The sequence below is a fragment of the Cebus imitator genome, unplaced genomic scaffold (assembly GCF_001604975.1).
Source record: "Cebus imitator isolate Cc_AM_T3 unplaced genomic scaffold, Cebus_imitator-1.0 Scaffold73, whole genome shotgun sequence".
NCBI classification, from domain to species: Eukaryota; Metazoa; Chordata; class Mammalia; order Primates; family Cebidae; genus Cebus; species Cebus imitator.
Genome location: NW_016107388.1, coordinates 5020684 through 5037149, shown reverse-complemented (window position 1 = coordinate 5037149; position 16466 = coordinate 5020684). Strand labels below are relative to the sequence as shown.

General features: G+C 40.5%; 1 protein-coding gene across 1 annotated transcript in view; it reads left to right on the top strand.

Annotated features, from left to right (window-relative positions):
• The window catches only part of TCEA1 (transcription elongation factor A1), a 52119-nt gene that overhangs the window by 25179 nt on the left and 10474 nt on the right, over positions 1–16466 (top strand). Inside the window, 5 exon segments of the mRNA XM_017531787.2 lie at positions 3421–3508; positions 8992–9137; positions 10448–10504; positions 11819–12023; positions 15117–15177. Of these exon segments, the coding sequence (XP_017387276.1) occupies positions 3421–3508; positions 8992–9137; positions 10448–10504; positions 11819–12023; positions 15117–15177 (557 nt within the window).

Below are 16466 nucleotides of genomic sequence, written 5' to 3'. Positions count from 1 at the left end.
CAATGGCGCGATTTCGGCTCACCGCAACCTCCGCCTCCTGGGTTCAGGCAATTCTCCTGCCTCAGCCTCCTGAGTAGCTGGGATTACAGGCACACGCCACCATGCCCAGCTGAATTTTTGTATTTGTAGTAGAGACGGGGTTTCACTATGTTGACCAGGATGGTCTCGATCTCTTGACCTCGTGATCCACCCGCCTCGGCCTCCCAAAGTGCTAGGATTACAGGCTTGAGCCACCGCGCCCGGCCCTTCTCCACATTTTTAAGTTGGATCCTTGAAGCAAGTTTATTTCTCTATCCACCACCTTCCCCACCACTTTTTTTGTTTTGTGTAGAGATTGGGGTCTTGCTATGTTGCCTAGGTTAATCCTCTAACTCCTGGGTTCAAGCATTCCTCCACTTCAGACTCCTGAGTAGCTGGAACTGCAGACCTCCACCACTGCCCTCCTTCGTTATTTATTTATTTATTTATTTGAGACGAGGTCTCATTATGTTTTCCAGGCTGGTCTCGGACTCTGGCTCAAGCAATCCGCCTGCCTCGGCCTCCCAGAGTGTTAGGATTACAGGTGTGAGCCATCATGTTTGGCCCCTCCTTTGTTTTTAATAGCATATTCTGTAATTGAGATGTACCTGCTTTTTTTTCCTTGTGATTAGATCGTGTTGTACATCCGAAGTTGGAATACTATGTAAGCATGTTACATCCTTCTCAAGGTATCATATCCAGAGTCATTGATGATAATTTTGAGAATCCAGTCAAAGCTACACTGTATAGTGTATTGTTTTTTCTCTTGTAGCTAATAGCCATTCTGTGGGAGACACTTTTAAGATCCTGAAACTGGCCGGGCATGGTGGCTCACATATGTAATCCCAGCACTTTGGGAGGCCAAGGCAGGCGGATCACGAGGTCAAGAGATCAAGACCATCCTGGCCAACATGGTGAAACCCCATCTCTACTAAAAATACAAAAATTAGCTGGGTGTGGTGGCGTGTGCCTGTAATCCCAGTTACTTGGGAGGCTGAGGCAGGAGAATTGCTTGAACCTGGGAGGCAGAGGTTGCAGTGAGCCGAGAATGTGCCACTGCACTCCAGCCTGACAATAGAGAGAGACTCAGTCTCAAAAAAAAAAAAAAAAAGTTTTAAAAAATTAAAAAAAAAATCCCCTGAACCTTTTTTTACCCTTACAGACCCTCCCCCCCCCCCCCCAATTTAGGATCCATCGATTTTTGCTCACACTAATCTTTGTAGTGGTAGAGTGGTCATTGCAAAATTGTGATTTTTCTGACTTCTCTGCTTCAATATTTATAAAATCATCATTCTGTTATAAGAGCAACCTTCTTTTTACCCCTTAGCTATTTATCTGTTAGCGTAGACTCGCAGATTATTTTTCTGTACAATGGATTATAATCCATTACTATTAAATTTAGTTTGCATAAATTTTGTCCCTACTATAAATTTACTTATGCTGTATGTGTACTTATTTACCTTACTTTTTTAATGAAAATATTTTGCTTTTCCATCATAACTCATTTTTATTGGTTTCAGAATAATTTATTCAGGTGACTATACCATATTTTAGTTGGTCACTTGCCTGTTGTTAGATTTATTATTGTTTTTTACTTAATGGCTGTTGTAACTAATGTCTTGATGGACATCTTTCTGCCTAAAGCTTTTTCTTCACATTGTTAGCTAGATTTCCACATTAACTACTACTGCTACCAGGTAGCACATTTTTGAATACTTAAGATATGCCAAGCACTGACCTGTATCAGTGCATTTAATCCTCAAAAGCAATCCAATGCAGTAGATGCTGTTATAATCCCCATTTTATGATGAAGAGTCTGAGGCACTGAGCGCTTCAGTGCCTTGCGCACAGTTGAGTCGGTGGTGAATAGCCGGCTGGGACTTGACTGCAGGCAGTTGGAGTCCAGAGCTGGAGTACTTCTTTCCCTGCTGCCTGGGCCGCGTTGCCCACAGCACCATATCGGCTAGTAGGGACGCTTTTAAGGCTGTTCGTGCCTCTTACTGCTCTGCTTTCCAAAAGGATTGCACTAATTTATTGTGCCAGAGCAATGTGTAAGAGCAGTTCTACTGCCCCTTTGGCAGCATTGGATCCTTGCTGATCATATTTCGTTGTTCTAGCAGTTTTCCCTTTTAAATGCATTCCACCCTATCACTTATGGACCATTTCTAGTCCTTGCCATGTGTCATTATTAATCTTTGTTTTCAGTGTTACAGTGCTATAGCATCTTTGGGATTTGAGGCCTTCAAGGTAAATTACTGAGAAGAACAAGGACAGTAAAATTATGTGAAAACAAAAGTGTATGTACATGTTTTATCAGAGGGCTTGAATTGTATTTTAGGTTTGACAAACTTCAACTTTACAAGATGAGTTCTATAGTTGTGATTTGAACCATTCTCTTATCAGTGATTCTCATCCAGATAACTATATATTCAAGTTGTCTAAGGAACTTCAAAAAATAAAGATGCTTGCGCCTCACTGCCAGAGATTCAAATGGAAAACTATTTCATTGACTCAACCTATTTTATGTGTATTTTTGCATAATGCCTAATTGCTTACCTCTTTAAGTCTTAAAGCTTGCGCACTCTGTATTACTTTAGAGATCATTTAAGATAGAGAAGGTGCTCGGTAGGTCTTACTATCCTGAGGTATTTTCTATGAAAGTGTTTTTTGTTTGCCCTCCCAGAAATATTTATTTATATTTTGGATACCACCTTAAATTTTCTAACTTTATGAAAAAGTATTAAAACAATATTGCTGTATATGCTTTATGCTTTTATTTTTATTTTATTTTACTTTATTTTGAGACAGGGTCTGGCTCCATCGCCCAGGCTGGCGTGCAGTGGCACAATCTTGGCTCACTGAAACTTCCCCCTCCTGGGCAAAAGCCATTCTCCCACCTCAGCCTCCTGAATAGCTGGGACTACAGGTGTGCACCACCACACCTGGCTAATTTTTGTATTTTTTGTAGAGACAGCATTTTGTCATGTTGCCCAGGCTGGTCTCAAACTCATGAGCCCAAGTGATCCACCTGCCTCAGCCTCCCAAAGCACAGGCCAGTACAGGTGTGAGCCAGTGTACCGGCCTGTGCTTTTATTTTTAAAGTAACTGCAGATATTTTCATATTCTTCCTATCTCTTCATTCCGTATATTTTCTACCCTTTAGGGTCCCCTGGCATATGAATTTGTAGTTCCCACCAAATGAGGAAATTTATTTGGGAGTGTTGACTGAACTTGCATTGTGAAAAATAGTACATATGCTAATAGCTTACACAAACTTCATCTGCTTGTGGGAAAATTAAGATTTTTGTTCATGTTGTTGTGCAAACAGCCTGCTAACATACAGTATTTTAATTGTTTTTATTTTACAAAAGCTAGCAACTTAAGAGATTTCATAATTTTCAGATGGTCCATCAACTGAAAAAGACCTTGATGAAAAGAAAAAAGAACCTGCAATTACATCGCAGAACAGCCCCGAAGCAAGAGAAGAAAGGTACTTCACAGTATAGACATATATTTTTATTGCAAGTCATAGTTTTACCTCCTCCATCAATTCCCCCATAATCTTACGTTCCCCTATTTACACTCCTTTTTTTGTTTTCTCATCAAATGGAAGTAGTAAATATATGTAGCCAAGTATTCTACGTTTTTTTTTCTGGTTTTTTTTTTTTTCAGATTTCTTGAAAATTTGAGAGGTAGAAGACACTGAATAAATAAGTTATTTATATTGTACTCAACAAGTTTAATTGAATGGAATTACTGGGTTAGGCACTGAGAATTGATAATGGAGGTAGTGATTAGGTATTCAAATGGTTACTTCCTCCGTTTACCACATTTCGTTTTTAGATTTATTTTGGCTCTTGATCTCTCATTCTCCTTTACATGCTTTTTTAATTCCTTTCAAATTTAATGATTTGTGTCCAGGCGGTGGTTCACGCCTGTAATCCTAGCATTTTGGGAAGCTGAGGTGGGCGGATCACTTGAGGTTAGGGGTTTGAGACCAGCCTGGTGAAACCCTTTCTCTAAAAAAAGCCAGGCATGGTGGTTTGTAGTCTCAGCTACTCAGGAGGCTGAGATAGGAGAATTGCTTGGACCCGGGAGGCAGAGGTTGCAATGAGCCAAGATCACACCACTGCATTCCAACCTGAGCAATGGAGTGAGACCCGGCTTTGAAGGAAAAAAAAAAAGTAGTTTGTCATAAGAACTTAAATGAAGAGTTCAGATTGTCCCTCACCTCCTGTGAAGCCTTTGCATTTATTTTTTTTATTACATATTATGAGCTATGCAGTATTGAACATGTTGCCATAATAGGGTACACATAGTTGTTAAATACAAATTGTTCCTCTGTTCTTGGGAATCTGGTAGGTTAACAGTCAACATTGATTTAAAGCAATGGTTCTCAAAAGTGTGGTCCCTGGTAGAGGAGGGACCCGGACAACTTGTTAGAAATACAGATTCTCAGGCCTTGTCCTATAACTACTGAATCAGGAATTCTGGTGTGGAGGGACCCAGAAATCTGTTTTTTAATAAGCTTTTCAGGTGATTCAGTGCACTCAAGTTATAGAACCCATGTTTTAGAGCAGCAACTTCCAAACTCTGTTCTGTCCCTGAACTTTTGGCTGCTGTGTAAACCACTTAGAGATGTAGAGGTATCTACAGGCTGGCCCAGTCTGGAGTGCAGTGGCACGATCTTGGCTTACTATAACCTCCACCTCCTGGGTTCAAGCACTTCTCCGTCAGCCTTCCAAGTAGCTGGGATGACAGGTGCCCACCATGCCTGGCTAATTTTTGTGTTTCTAGTGAAGATGGGGTTTTGCCATGTTGGCCAGGCTGATCTTGAACTCCTGACCTCAGGGGATCAGGCCTTCTCAGTGTCCCAAAGTGCTTGAATTATAGGCGTGAGCCACTGTGCCTGGCCTACCTTTTTTTTGTTTATTTTTCATTTTTGAGACGGAGTCTTACTGTGTCGCCCAGGCTGGAGGGCAGTGGTATGATCTTGGCTCATTGCAACCTCCACCTTCCAAGTTCAAATGATTCTCCTGCCACAGCCTCCTGAGTAGCTGGGATTACAGGTGCATGCCACCATATGTGACTAATTTTTGTATTTTTAGTAGAGACAGGGTTTCACCATGTTGGCCAGACTGGTCTTGAACTCCCAACCACAGGTGATCCACTTGCCTCAGCCTCCTAAAGTGCTGGGATTATAGGTGTAAGCCACTGAGCCCAGATCGTGTTGAGGTATTTAGGGCATTAAGGCTACTACCGATTTTAACTTTGTTTCTCAGTATTTTCCCAAAGTTGATGATGTACTCCTCATGTTAATGTTAATATCTCATACACTGTTATTGTTTGTATTTGTGTTAACTATATTAAATATATGTATTAAACATATATTAACTGTATTACTATATTAAAAGAGGTAAGTCAAAGGTGAGATTAAACAACAATTGTTAATAAAATTTATGCATTTTTTTCCTAACCTGTCATATCTGTTTAGTTTCCTTAAATCTGGAATAGTTCCTCAGTCTCTCGCTGTCTTTGTTTTTATTTTTTTTTGAGATGGAGTCTCGCTCTGTCGCCCAGGCTACAGTGCAGTGGTGCAGTCTTGGCTCACTGCAACCTCTGCCTCCCAGGCTCAGGTGATTCTCCTGTCTCAGCCTCCTGAGTAGCTAGGATTAGAGGTGTGCATCACCACACCCAGCTAATTTTTGTACTTTTAGTAGAGATGGGGTTTCGTCATGTTGCCCAGGCTGGTCTCAAACTCTTGACCTCAAGTGATCTGCCCACCTTGGCCTCTTATTGTGCTGGGATTACCAGCATGAGCCACTGCACCCAGCCTCTCGTTGTCTTTTATCAATTTTACATGCTTGACATTTAGGTCTAGAGCCTGTCTGCAAAAGCAAATTACTATGTATGAAGTCTGTTAAAGTAACTAGTTGGTATCTATTTACACACACCACACCACGCCACACCACACATACATGCACACACACACAGAAAAGAGGATTGGAGAAATGGATCTGAGGAGTCATGTAGAGAAAGATACAAGGTTAAATCTAAGTTGCTTGCAGCTAAGCAGCATTTTATATTTTGGGTGCAGGAGTTTAAGGAGAAAGTAATGTGTTTAAATGCTTAAAGTAGGGATCAGAATGTAGGAAGTGGGACCAACAATAGTGAAACTAGTGAGGAAAAGTTTCCCTCAGTTCATTTGGGCAGTTTCCCTTGGTTCCTGTGAAGCGTTTGGCTGCAGACACAGAGAAGCAAAAGCATTTAATCAAAGTGTTTAAAAAGTGGGTGTTTGGCTGGGTGTGGTGGCTCACACCTATAATCTCAGCACTTTTTGGAGGCCAAGGTGGGGAGATCACTTGAGCCTAGGAGTTTGAGACCAGCCCAGACAACATAGGGAGACCCTGTCTCTACAAATAATAATAATAAAAATTAGGTGTGATGGCACATGCCTGTGGTCCCAGCTGAGAGGCTGAGGCAGGAGAATCACCTGAGCTTGGGAGGTCAAGGCTGCAGTGAGCCATGATTGTTGCCCTGTACTTCAGCCTGGGTGACAGAGTGAGATTCTGTCTCAAAAAAAAAAAAAAAGTGGGTTTTGGGGCCTGGCATGGTGGCTTGTGCACTTTAGGAGGCCAAGGCAGGATTATCACTTGAGGTCAGGAGTTCGAAACCAGCCTGGACAACATAGACCCCAAATTTTTTTTTTTTTTTTTTTCAAGGCAGAGCCTTGCTCTTTTACCCAGGCTGGAGTGCAGTGGCATAGTCAAGGTTCTCTGACTGCAACCTCAACCTGTCAGAGTCAAGTGAGCCTCCCACTTCAGCCTCCCAAGTAGGTAGGACCACAGGTGCATACCACCATGCTTGGCTAATTTTTAAAACTTTTTTTGTAGACCCTGTGTCACTCTATGTTGTCCAGGCTGCTCTTGAACTCCTGGGATTATAGGCATGAGCCAGCTTGCCTAGCCAAAAAATATTTTTAAAATTAGCTGGGCATGGTGGCGTGCACCTGTAGTCCTAGTTACTCAGGAGGCTGAGGCAGGAGGATTGCTTGAGCCCAGGAGCTCAAAGCTGCATGAGCTATCATGGCACCACTGCACAGCATTCTTGCTCTGTTCACCACTGTGAAGAGTCTTGCTCAGTTGCTCAGGCTGGAGTCTTAAAAAAAAAGAAAAAGAAATGGGTTTTTAAACATTGGTTTGCTCATTTATTTATCACTGACAGACATTATGCCACATAATGAAAATACAAAGAAAAGTCCTAGTTTTTGCTCTTAAGAAACTCAGTCTGATAGAGACAAAGTGTATGAAAAGTCATCATACACAAACCTGTGTGAATCAATATTTTGGGAATACAGGGAGAAATCAGAGAAGGCTTTAAAAAGGAACTGACTAAACTTAGAAGGTACTAATGACGATCTTACCCACAGTGACCTGTTTGTGAAGTCTAACAGTGGTTATGTTTTAGAGAGAAGGCAAGGGGATATGTTCTTGCAGTATTGCAGCAAGTCCCATCTATGGATGGTGGATGATTTAATCAACCTTTGGAAAGGGTTATGGCAGCTATCCTCAGTGAAATAAAGCTTAATTGAAACCAGGAAGATTATGTTGGAAAGAACCCATTTTAGAGATAATCCAACATAAGAAGCTATTCAGAAGCAATTGAAAGGATTAGGTTGACTGGAAAATTATAAAACTGCTCAAATGTTCATATTGAGGTGATGTTTCTGGGGAGAAACACACTATTTTGCAGCCTCACGACTCATCTGTACACATGATATTTGTCTCACTGGGGACCTCACTGTCTAAGTGGAACGAGGTTTTCCTTTTTCCTTTTTTGAGTTGGAGTCTCACTATGTCACCCAGGCTGGAGTATAGTGGTGCAATCTTGGCTCACTGAAACCTCCGCCTCCTGGGTTCAAGTGATTCTCCTGGCTCAGCCTTCCAAGTAGCTGGGATTATAGGTGCATGCCACCACGCTCAGCTAATTTTTGTATTTTTAGTAGAGATGGGGTTTCACCATTTTGCCCGGGCTGAATTCAAACTCCACTGGTCTTAACTGATCTGCAGGTCTCGGCCTCCCAAAGTGCTGGGATTACAGGTATGAATCACCATGCCCAGTGAAACAGGGTTTTTCAAGCATTCTCTCTCTCTTTCTTTCTCTCTCTCTCTCTCTCTCTCTCTCTGTCACGTCCCTCCCTCCCTTCCTCTCTCCCTCGCTCTCTCTCTCTCCCCTTCTTTCTCTTCCTCCCTCCCTCTCTCTGAGCTTGCTGTCTCTAGTTTTAGTTGAAAGCTGTCCTTCTCTTGTCTCATCCCTTCATCCCTCTTCTCATACCAAGATCATTACTTTTCATTTATTGTACTGAACTGTAATGGGTATTTTCTCTATTAAAAATATCGCTTAATATTGGCCAAGCGTGGTGACTCATGCCTGTAATCCTAGCACTTTGGGAGGTCATGGCAGGCAGATCACGAGGTCAGGAGTTGGAGACCAGCCTGGCCAACATGGTGAAACCCCGTCTCTACTAAAAATAAAAAAATTAGCCAGGCGTGGTGGAGAGTGCCTGTAATTCCAGCTACTCGGGAGGCTGAGGCAAATCTATCACATGAACCTGGGAGGTGGAGGTTGTAGTGAGCCAAGACCTGTGCCATTGCACTCTAGCCTGGGTGACAGAGCAAGACTCTTGTCTCAGAAAAAGAAAAAAATTGCTTAATATTTAAAAGGAGAATCAAGATAACATGTTTAGTTGGGTTTTTAAAAAGACATGAGCCTAGTCTCTTTACTAAATTGTAAAATTTTTAACTTCTGTTTAATCTGTATGCAGATAATGTATTTTCCCTCACATAAAGGCCACTGAGATACTGTGTCATTTTTTTAGGCCCTATGATAGTAAGTTTGCATGATGGTAATATTGTTACTTTGAGAGGATTGTTTTTGATTTCTTTTTGGGGTGTTTGTGTGTGCGTATTTCAGTACCTCCAGCGGCAATGTAAGCAACAGAAAGGATGAGAGAAATGCCCGAGATACTTACGTTTCATCCTTTCCTCGGGCACCCAGCACTTCTGATTCTGTGCGGTTGAAGTGTAGGGAGATGCTTGCGGCAGCTCTTCGAACAGGAGGTAAGTCCAGTGCATGTTGTTTTATTTCTCAGCCCTTTGGTCATCACCACCAACCGCTGCCATATTGCTGTTTGATGAGTGTCACCCTCTGCATAGCCACCCAGTGCTGCTTTGCTCAGGGAGAAGTTGTTGCTGATAGTGATCTGTTAAGTGGGAGAGGAGGAGGAATACTGGGGCATTTGCTTGTTACAGTGTAATTGCAAGAAATAGATTCCCTCTAATACATGGATGTTTTCCCTGATTTCATAGTAATGTACACTTTTTTCTCACAAATCTTTTGTTTCCCCACAATTTAATCAGCAAACTATGTACCCTGATCTTATATTGAGAGTTAACAATACTGAATTATTAAATAAATAGTATGACATATAGTTTTGTATTAATAATTCCATTTTCTACTTTAAAAAGGGAGGGGGCTTGATTTATTTGTGGGAGCTTAATTTGATTTGAAAGGATCCAGTCTTAACAAGTAATGTTTTGGCTTTAAAGTTTTATATATAGGAATATTTGTCATCTTATACAAATTCATCCTTTTTCTTTTTTCTTATTCTGGACCATAGCTAGTTTGACCTGTTTTTTTTTTTTGTTTTTTTTTTTTTTTTTTTTTTTTTTTTTTTTTTTTTTTTTTTTTTTTTTCCTTACTCTGCCCTTTCTACTTTGATTTCCTTACTGTCTCTCTCTCCCCTCAAATACACACACACACACACACACACACACACACACACATATATACATACACACACATATACATATATATGTATGTATATGTATAGAATATGTATGTATATATATTCTCCTAGTTTATTTCCTTCTGTCCTTTTGAATATTTGTATAGGAGTGTGTATGTGTGATTGGCAGATTAAATGGATGGTTTCTTTGCATTGAAGCCTGAGTAGCAGGAGACAAGACAGGTCTTTCTGTAACTTTCTCTACCCTCTACTGGAGCAGCCAGAATTTATGGAGTTATGAAAGAGGAGTTGCCTGCTAGATCAGTTACTTCCCGTGCCTGAGGGATCAGAAGTCATCAGTGCAGGAGCACTGTGGGTATCAGGTGAATCCCAGAAAAGGAAGTCTAGTGGACAGTGAAGAGACCAGATTCTTTTTTTTTCTTTCTTTCTTTCTTTTTTTTTTTCTTTTACAGCACAGGACATGGTTTAGAAGAGACCAGATTCTAATGAAGCTAAACTGACTGGCTTCTTTATGTCAGGCAAATGGGGTTGAAGAAACAGAAATGCAATTTAATTACCTGGTATTAGAATTTTCTTTTAATCTGTTATAATAACTTGACAATTCTTTATGCCTGTTTTTAGATGACTACATTGCAATTGGAGCTGATGAGGAAGAATTAGGATCTCAAATTGAAGAAGATATCCTTTTTGTATATACTCGTAATTGTTTTAAGTAATTTCCTAGCTTAATTACAACTTTTCCTGCTGGTATAGAATTCAGTCTTATTCTTCAGTTTCTATCTTGAATGTTTTGTTTTCTTGGAAAGGAGTGGAACATGTTTACCATTTTATTTGTCTTGTTTTTTCTTTTTGTTATTTAAAAGTAAAGTACAGTATTGATGGTATTTAAATTTTTTCTGCCTTGTATATAGAGAATGTAATGTCTGAATTTAAGTTGTGCAGAAGGGCATGGAAAGCACACACACATGTAAATGTGAAGACTTCTCAGGACCTCAGTTCACACAGTCACTTGAGCTCATTATCCCAGAGGAAGCGTGTTCATACTGAGCACTGGGAAAGGGCTCCAGGAGAGGGGGACTGTGTGTGGGTAGGGGCCCGGAACATCTAGGCAGCTGTGTAACGTGGGACTGTCCTGGTTGAGGAAATTCCTGATTGTTAGGAAGGGAGCTGTTCCAGGGTTCAGCTTTGGCAGTGGCCTCTTCTGCAGATGAAAAGAGCCTGCTAGGTAGCTCCTGCTGAGCTAGGGGAGGAGATGAATCCCTACAACCATGCTGAACAGTCTCTTCTCAGAGACCCTACGGGAACTGCGTGACCAGAAAGACTTTCAGGTTCCTTAGTAGAATTCAGATTTGAGCAAGTAAAGTTTGAAAAAGTTCAAGCTCCTTTTAAAACACATGCTTTCTAACGTTGAGTACTTGAGTTACTTTTTGAAATGCTGTTGACTTGCATGGTGCTGGCACTAAACCTTTAGGAAATAAAACATGACTAGTCTGGGCGTAGTGGCTCGTGTCTGTAATCCCAGCACTTTGGGAGGCCAAGACGGGCGAGTCACTGAGGTTAGGAGTTGGAGACCAGCCTGGCCAACATGGTAAAAACCTGTCTTTACTAAAAATACAAAAATTAGCCAGGCATGGTGGCACACCTGTAATCCCAGGCTGAGGCAGGAGAATTGCTTGAATCCAGGAGGTGGAGGTTGCAGTGAGCTGAGACTGCGCTGCTGCACTCCAGCCTAGGTGACAGAGCAAGAGTCTCTTCCCCTCCCTGCCTCACCCAAAAAACACAACTAGTTTATAGTGGAAAAGTAATATTGCTATTATTTGCCCATTTCAGTTCAAGGAATTAGATGTAGTACCTTGTTTTTAACATAGTCTAAATTGGAAACAGTTGTTGTGAACTGCTTAGAAATTTCAGGAATTCTTACTTTGGCAGAATGAGGGCAGGAAGTGATCTTATTTTTTATAATTTTACCTTTTTTCCTTAATGGCTTCGTACCTATATATCAAGAAATAAGGAATACAGACATGAAATACAAAAATAGAGTACGAAGTAGGATATCAAATCTTAAAGATGCAAAGAATCCAAATTTAAGGAAAAATGTTCTCTGTGGGAATATTCCTCCTGACTTATTTGCTAGAATGACAGCAGAGGTGAGTATGCATGACTCTGAGGTTTCTGTAATGTGATTCCATGTTGTGAAGTGTAAAGCCTATTATCATCATAGAGTACTATATAAATACTGCATATGTGATAAATAGCCATTAGCTATTCTGATATATACTAGACAAATACTTAAGGTAATTGTATTTTTTATCATCAATACTTTGAGCAAACAAAGCTGTTTCCATTCTTTTAGGGAAAATTATTACATTAAATTATTGTCCAAAAATGAGAGTGTTTTACTTTTTATGAATTCTTGTAGAACCAGAGAGTTGAATCTGTAATTGTAAGTACACTTTGTGAGTGCCAACCCTTTTTCATGGTTAAACACTATAAAATTGGTCACATCTTACTGATTATTTCTTTCGTTTTTGCTCTTGTTGCCCATGCTGGGGTGCAATGGCTGTCTCAGCTTACTACAACCTCTGCCTCCCAGGTTCAAGTGATTCTTCTTATAGGGAATTATGGAAAAAAATGAAATTCATAGCTTGCTGTTTATAGACATGGTTGTTTATAGATAATAGCTATGTTGTATTTACAATTTCACTGTTTTAGTAAACATTCAAGAGGGTGGATTTTTCTTCTGTATACAAACATACCTCAGAGATACTGCAAGTTTGGATTGGGCTACTGCAATAAAGTGAATATTGCAATAAAGTGAGTCACACAAATTTTTTGACTTTTCAGTATATATAAAAGTTATGCTTATACTATAATCTACTAAATGCAATAGTATTATATCTAAGAAAACAGTGTACACCTTATACATTGCTAACCAATGTACACCTTGCCAAAAATTGCTAATGATCATCTGAGCCTTCAGCAAGTCATGCTATTTCTGCTGGAAAAGGGAATTGCCTGTATATTGACAGCTGCTGACTGATTAGGGTAGTGGTTATTGAAGGTAGAGGTAGCTGTGATAATTTTGTAAAATAAGACAACAATGAAGTTTGCTGTATTGATGGAGCAAATACTCATGAAATATTTCTTTGTAGCTTTTGATGCTGTTTAATAGCATTTGTCCATAGTAGATGTTCTTTCAGAATTGGAGTCAGTGCTATCAAATGCCACTGCTGCTTTTTCAACTAAGTTGATATAATATTCTAAATCCTTTGTTGTACTTTCAACAATGTATCTTCACCAGAAATAGGTTCCAACTCAAGAAATCACTTTTTGCTCATCCACAAGAGCTGTTTAGCTTTTATTATAAGATTGAAGCAACTCAGTCACATCTTCAGGCTCTACTTCTAATTTTCCTTCTCATGATTTTTTCACCGCATCTGCAGTTACTTTCTTTTTTGGGGTAGGGGTGAGTGGGGGATGGAGTTTCGGCGTTGTCACCCAGGCTGGAATGCAATGGTGTGATCTTGGCTCACGGCAACCTCCGCCTCCCGGGTTCAAGCAATTCTCCTGCCTCAGTCTCCCGAGTAGCTAGGGTTACAGGCGCCTGCTACTACACCCAGCTAATGTTTGTATTTTTAGTAGAGACAGTGTTTCACCATGTTGGCCAGGTTGGTCTCGAAATCCTGACCTCAGGTGATCCATCCGCCTTGGCTTTCCAAAGTGCTGGGATTACAGGCGTGAGCCACCGTGCCCCTCTGTGGTTACTTACTCCAGTGAAGTCAAACCCCTCAAAGTCATCCACGATAATTGGAGTCAACTTCTTTCAAACTCTTCTAAGTGTTGATATTTTTACCTCTTCCCAATGAATCACTAATGTTCCTAATGGCATCTAGGATGGTAATCCTTTCCAAAAGGTTTTCAGTTTACTTTACCTAGATCTATCTGAGGAATTACTTTTTCTTGGGGAGCTACAGTCTTGCAAAATGTATTTCTGAAATAATAAAACTTGAAAGTCAGCTTAGCATGATGGCTTATGCCTATAATCTGAGCAGTTTGGGAGGTCAAAATGGGCAGATTGCTTGAGGCCAGGAGTTGGAGACCAGCCTGGGCAACATGGTGAATTCCCATTTCTCCAAAAAAAAAAAAAATTAGCTGGGCATGGGGGCATGTTCCTGTAATCCCAGCTACTCAGGAGGCTGAGGTGGGAGGATCAATTGAGAGGTGGAGGTTTCAGTGAGCTGAGATTGCGCCTCCAATGTGGGCAGCAGAGTGAAACCCTGTCTCAAAAAAAGTCAAAATTACTCCTTGATCCATGAACTGCAGAATGAATGTTGTTGTTAGCAGGCATGAAAATAACATTAATGTCCTTATGTATCTCCATCAGAGCTATTGGATGACTAGTTATGTTGATGATTAGGTGCATTGTCAATGAGTAGGAATATTTTCAAAGAAATCTTTTTTCTGAGCAGTAGGCTTAGAATATTCAGTAAATCATGCTTTAAATAGATGTGCTGTCATCCAGGCTTTGTTGTTTCATTTATAGAACACAGAGTAGATGTAGCATAACTCTTAAGGGCCCTAAGATTTTCAAAATGGTAAATGAGCATTGGCTTCCATCTGAAGTCACCAGATGCCTTAGCCCCTAACAAGAGAGTCCTTCAAAGTCCTTTGAGGCCTTGAAGCCAGGCATTGACTTCTTCTCTCTAGCTATGAAAGTTCTAGATGTCACCCTCTTCCAATTTACATCAACATTGACAACCTGTTGTTTAGAATAGCTACCTTCATTAGTGACCTTAGCTAGGTCTTCTGGATAAGTTGCTGCAGCTTCTCCATCAGCACTTGCTACTTCACCTAGCATTTTATACTGTGTTGTGTTCTTTCCTTAAACCTCACGAACCTGCATCCTGTATCCTCTAACTTTTCTTCTGCAGCTTCCTCATCTCTCGCAACATTGAAGAGTTAAGGCCTTGTTCTGGATTAGACTTTGGCTTAAGGGAATGTTGTGGCTGGTTTGATCTTCTTTCTGGCCACTAAAACGTTTTCATTTCAGTAGCAAGGCGATTTTGATCATTATTCATGTATTCACTGGAGTAGCACTTTAACTGGTAGAAGAGACCTACCTTCTGGCTTATCCCAGCTTTCCACATGCCTTCCTTTTTAAACTTAGTCATTTCTAGGTTTTGATTTAAAGTGAGAGACATGTTGACTCTTCCTTGTCCTTGAATATTTAGAGGCCATTCCAGAGTTATTAATTGGCCTAATTTCAGTATTGTGATGTCTCAGGGAGTAGGGAGGCCCAAAGAGAAATAGAGAAACGGGGAAAGAGTGGGGTAGTCAGAACACACACATTTGTCAAGTTTACCATCCTGTATGGTCACAGTTAGTGGTGCCGCCAAAACAATGATAGTAACGTGAGAAATTACTGATCACAGATCACCTAACAGATATAATAATAGTGAAAATGCTTGAAAAATTGTGAGAATTACCAAAATGTGACACAGAGACATGAAATGAGCGCATGCTGTTGGAAAAATAATGCCAGTCGATTTGCTCAACACAGTGTTGCTGCACACCTTCAATTTTATTAAAAAAAAAAAAAAATGCAGTGTCTGCAAAGTACAATAAAATGAAGCATAATAGCGCAGAGTAAGATAAAGAAAAGTATGACTGTAGCTAGTAAAAACTGGCACAAGAAGATGACCCTGGCATATTCTGTGCATTTCTTGCCTCAAAACTGGAATCGGACATTCCTCCAGAGATTCCTGACTTCTTTTGGGGGTGGGGTGGAGGCAGTGGTATTAGAGGCTGTAATCTGGATACTAGAGATACTCATTGCGTAGGTTTACATTGTTCATAGTATAATCACCTGACAGCTTCTTCCTGTCACTGCACAGACAGAACCAATTCACTGAGATTACCCTTTGCGGTTGAGAAGGTTTTATTAACTCAAGGCTGGTCATGCAGGAGACGAAGTTATTACTCAAATCAGTTACCCTGAAGACTTGGAGATTAGAGTTTTTCAAGGATAGTTTGGTGGTGACTATTCCTAGGTGACTAGGGAATGGGTTGTGCTGATTGGTTGGGGGTATAATCCCAAGGATATGGGAGCTGGTCCTTCTGTACCTCTGGGTGAGGGGCCTGAGTTCTAGAGGGCTCAGTCTGAAAAAACATCTCAAAAAAAAACAATCTGAGGTTCTACAATAATAATGTTACCTATAGGAGCAATTAGGGAAGTCACATACCTTGTGCCCTCTGGCCACATGACTTCTGAGCAGTGAGGGATTATAGAAACTATGTGCATATTTTAGCAGAGTTCAGGCCCTTCCCATAATCCTAATCTGGCCTTTCGTTAGTCTTGCAAAGGTGATCTCAGGCTCTGAACGAGGAGGGATCGGTTTTAGGGAAGGACTGTTATCATCCTTGTATGAAAGTTAAACTATAAACTAAATTTCTCCCATGGTTAGCTTGGCCTGGGCCCAGGAATGGGAAGATAGCCAGCCTGTGACACTAGAAGCAAGATGGAGTCAGCCATGTTACATTTCGCTCACTGTCATAATCTTTGCAAAGATGGTTTCATTAGACTTTAAATAATACTTAAATCTAATTTTCACATACAAACTTTTTTTTTTTTTTTTTTTGA